General features: G+C 48.7%; 1 protein-coding gene across 1 annotated transcript; it reads right to left on the bottom strand.

Moving 5' to 3' along the window:
- Positions 1-1,233: 1,233 nt before the first annotated feature.
- Positions 1,234-3,199, bottom strand: LOC147958349 (uncharacterized). Its single transcript, XM_087536463.1, has 3 exons — positions 2,403-3,199; positions 1,964-2,328; positions 1,234-1,884 (listed from the first exon to the last, which is right to left on the bottom strand). Exons 1-3 carry the CDS (start codon positions 3,163-3,165, stop codon positions 1,426-1,428), a joined length of 1,587 nt encoding a protein of 528 aa, XP_087392589.1. The 5' UTR covers positions 3,166-3,199; the 3' UTR covers positions 1,234-1,425.

Consider the following 3,199-nt stretch of genomic DNA (forward strand, 5'->3'; position numbering starts at 1 on the left):
CTCTGCTTACTAAATTCCTTTTCAAGTTTTTTAATAAGCATGATATTCCTTGGGTTAACCTTATCTGAAACAATTACTATGGCAATGATGAGATACCTAGTTTCCCTACCAAGGTGGGATCCTTTTGGTGGAGAGACTGTTGTTCTATCTTGCAGGACTTCAAAGACATGACTATATGCTATCCTGGGAATGGTAATACAATTAAGCTATGGTTAGATAAATGGTGCTCCCATACACTTACCCAAACAATGCCTCAACTATACTCCTATGCAAAAAATGTTGACATCACCCTTGCATCTACCAGCAACATGGAGGACAATGACTTTTATGATTTGTTTCACCTACCTATGTCTTCCATTGCAGTTCAACAAAGTAACAATCTCAGAGAGCTGATCAACAGCAGAGATAACCATCAAATGCCAGACTCATGGAAATTTTATTGGGGTGGCACTAAGCGCTCTAATAAGAGAATATATCTTGAACTTATGGGAAACCCTGCTGATGCCCCTAAACCTTACCAATGGATATGGAAATCATGTTCACTCCCCAAGCAGAAATTCTTCTTCTGGCTTCTGTTACAAGATAGATTAAACACCAGAGTCCTACTTAACAGGAAGAATTTCTACATTGAGACAAGTAAGTGTGTGTTATGTGATGATGAACCTAATGAACATCTAATGCACCTCTTTTTTAGTTGTGATTTCAGCCAAAATTTCTGGATGAACATTGGGTACCAATGGGACACTGATTATAACCTTATAGAGATGCTCCTGGAGGGTAGGAATCAAAATACTTATGGTTGTTTTAAAGAGTGTCTGATTGCTGGATGCTGGAGTTTATGGAAGCACAGAAATAGCATCATCTTTGACCACAAAATCAAGAACATGGCATATTGTATAGCTACTTTCAAGGAACACTTCAGCATGATCATAAAGAAAGCAAAATCTAGGTTGAAGGATGGCATGCAAAGTTGGCTAGATCATTTGTAGACTATCTACTTTATTTTCCCTCTTTTTATCTACCATGTACATCCATATGTAATTATCCCTTTTTATAAATGAAAATGAGAGTTACAGTGGGGGCCTTCCCCACTGTCTTTGCTAAAAAAACGAGTAAACAGCTAGCGTCTTTGCTTTCCTAGTCCATGTACTATGACTTTTGAGGGAATCAACCTGAACCATAGGCATGCGTGATGTTCCTTACTAGTGCAAAATAAAAACATCTCGTCTTGCAAATAAATATTGATTACAACTTGGCATCCTTTCTCGCGCGGAGCAAAATGAATCCCATACGAAGACAGACTGAAGATACTACGAGTTCTGAAGCAAGCAAGCGATTTTGTTTGCCATCAGGACATGAAGATAATCTGATTTACCTGAAACGCGTGATGGAACGGATCCAAATCCAATTAATCGAACCAGTGAACTAATCATCAATCAGCACGACCTGGGGCGGCTTGGTCTCCGAGGCGCCACGCGCACTATGTAGTCCTCCCTGCGGTGTACCCTCCAGCGCGCGCTCTGCACGCCATAGCATGCGCACCTCGGACCGCAGGCGCTGCTCCGCCGCCTTGCTGCTCTCCAGCTCTGCCTGCGCCGCGGCGAGCTGTGCCTTCTCCTTCTGCAGTTCCTCGTCGGCCGACCGTTTGACCGTGGCGAGCTCGACCTTTGCCTTCTCCCGGTCTTCTTCTGCTGCCCGTTTCCACACCACGAGCTCGGCCTTTGCCTTCTCCCGGTCCGCTTCTGCCTCACGCTTCGACTCCACGAGCTCGGCCTTTGTCTTCTCTAGCTGTTCCCGCAATGCTGCGTTGTCAAGCTCCGCGGACTCCAGTTTCTTGTCCACATCCACAGCATATCCCAAAGAGAACGTTACGTAATTCAAGGCCTGCACATTAGCAGTGTGATCATTCTACTAATACATGCACCTATGTGTGAACGATTCGTTGCAACATTCCACAGCGTACCTCGAGCGTGGCCACAAAGCCAGATGCAACGACATCTGAAGGCTCCTTGGCTGCGAACAGGCGCTCTTGGGACCCCGTGAGACCCTGCAGCAGCTCCTGTGCAGCTTTCCAGTCGATGTTGTTGTTGGAGAAATGCAGTGGCGGTGCCGAACACATTCCGGCAGGCGACGAGCAGCCATGGGCAGCATGCGAGGTGTTCAATACCACTGTAGGATGCAGACCCTCGACCTCCTTGCTGCTGGCTTCGTTCAGACGCCTTTTCTTGGCTGGCACACATTTTCCCTTCTCTACCTGCTCAGAGGCTTGAGCAACTTCCGTGTCGGCCACCATGGTGTACATGAAGTCGAGAACGGAGGAATCCATCTCTGATAGAGAATAAGATAAATATTCTTCATTGAACAAACAAACCATGAAAACAAAAGGAGATTTTGGTGTTTACCTTTAGAATGGGTGGTTGTAGGCACTGAAGGAATGGTCATGGCCGATGGTAGAGGTGCACTCGATATCTTAACAGTGGTAAGTTTGTTGTAAGAAAGATAAATATTGAGATCAAGAGGAGTAACACTGTGAGCACGCAACAACTCCGCCGCCAATTCATTCTCCACAGGATTGAGGGCTAGTTCCTTAAGAGCGGTCTGAGGGGGCTCACCCCACTCCACAGGGCAAGGCCACGACGTTGGCGAGAAGAGAAAAAAGAAGCCACGCTTCCAATCCTTGATGTAATGCGGAAATCCCGTGAAGCGCAGGTTCTTCTTCGCTCGAAAAAGGTACCATCCATTTCCATGAACGACAATGGAGAAGAAGTGCAGGAAGACGGCCAACGATGGCTCCGCGCCGGCCTCGTGGCAGAGTGCGAAGAACCCGGCCATCGTGCGCCAGCAGTTCGGCGTGAGCTGGGACGGCGCGATGCGGAAATGGGAAAGTACCTGGCAGAAGAAAGTGTCCAGCGGGATTCGCATCCTGCCCTCCAGCGCGTCCTCATACACGCAGATGAACCCTCCCGGCGGCGGCGAATTCGCGCGCAGGTCATCGGTGAGGAGTGCGGTGTACTCATTGGGGACGCCGTGCCTGGCTCGAAGCTCGTCGACCTTGTCCTTCGCGCGCAGGTCCGAGACGAAGCCCTGGGCATCGTCGGGACTCGGGCCGGAGGCTGCAGCGGCGGCGCCATTGAGGGGGTCGCTGGGGGTTGAGGAGGAAGCCATGGCGGGTGTTTCTCTACTGTGTGGCTCCAGCGGT

Source organism: Triticum urartu, chromosome 7A (assembly GCF_056163025.1).
Source record: "Triticum urartu cultivar PI428250 chromosome 7A, HENAU_Tu73, whole genome shotgun sequence".
In the NCBI taxonomy this organism is placed as follows: Eukaryota; Viridiplantae; Streptophyta; class Magnoliopsida; order Poales; family Poaceae; genus Triticum; species Triticum urartu.

Coding starts and splice junctions, on each gene's coding strand:
- LOC147958349 (XM_087536463.1), bottom strand. CDS start 3,165: ATGGCTTCCTCCTCAACCCCCAGCGACCCCCTCAATGGCGCCGCCGCT. Junction 2,329..2,402: donor TACAACCACCCATTCTAAAG/GTAAACACCAAA, acceptor ATTCTCTATCAG/AGATGGATTCCTCCGTTCTC. Junction 1,885..1,963: donor GCTTTGTGGCCACGCTCGAG/GTACGCTGTGGA, acceptor GCTAATGTGCAG/GCCTTGAATTACGTAACGTT.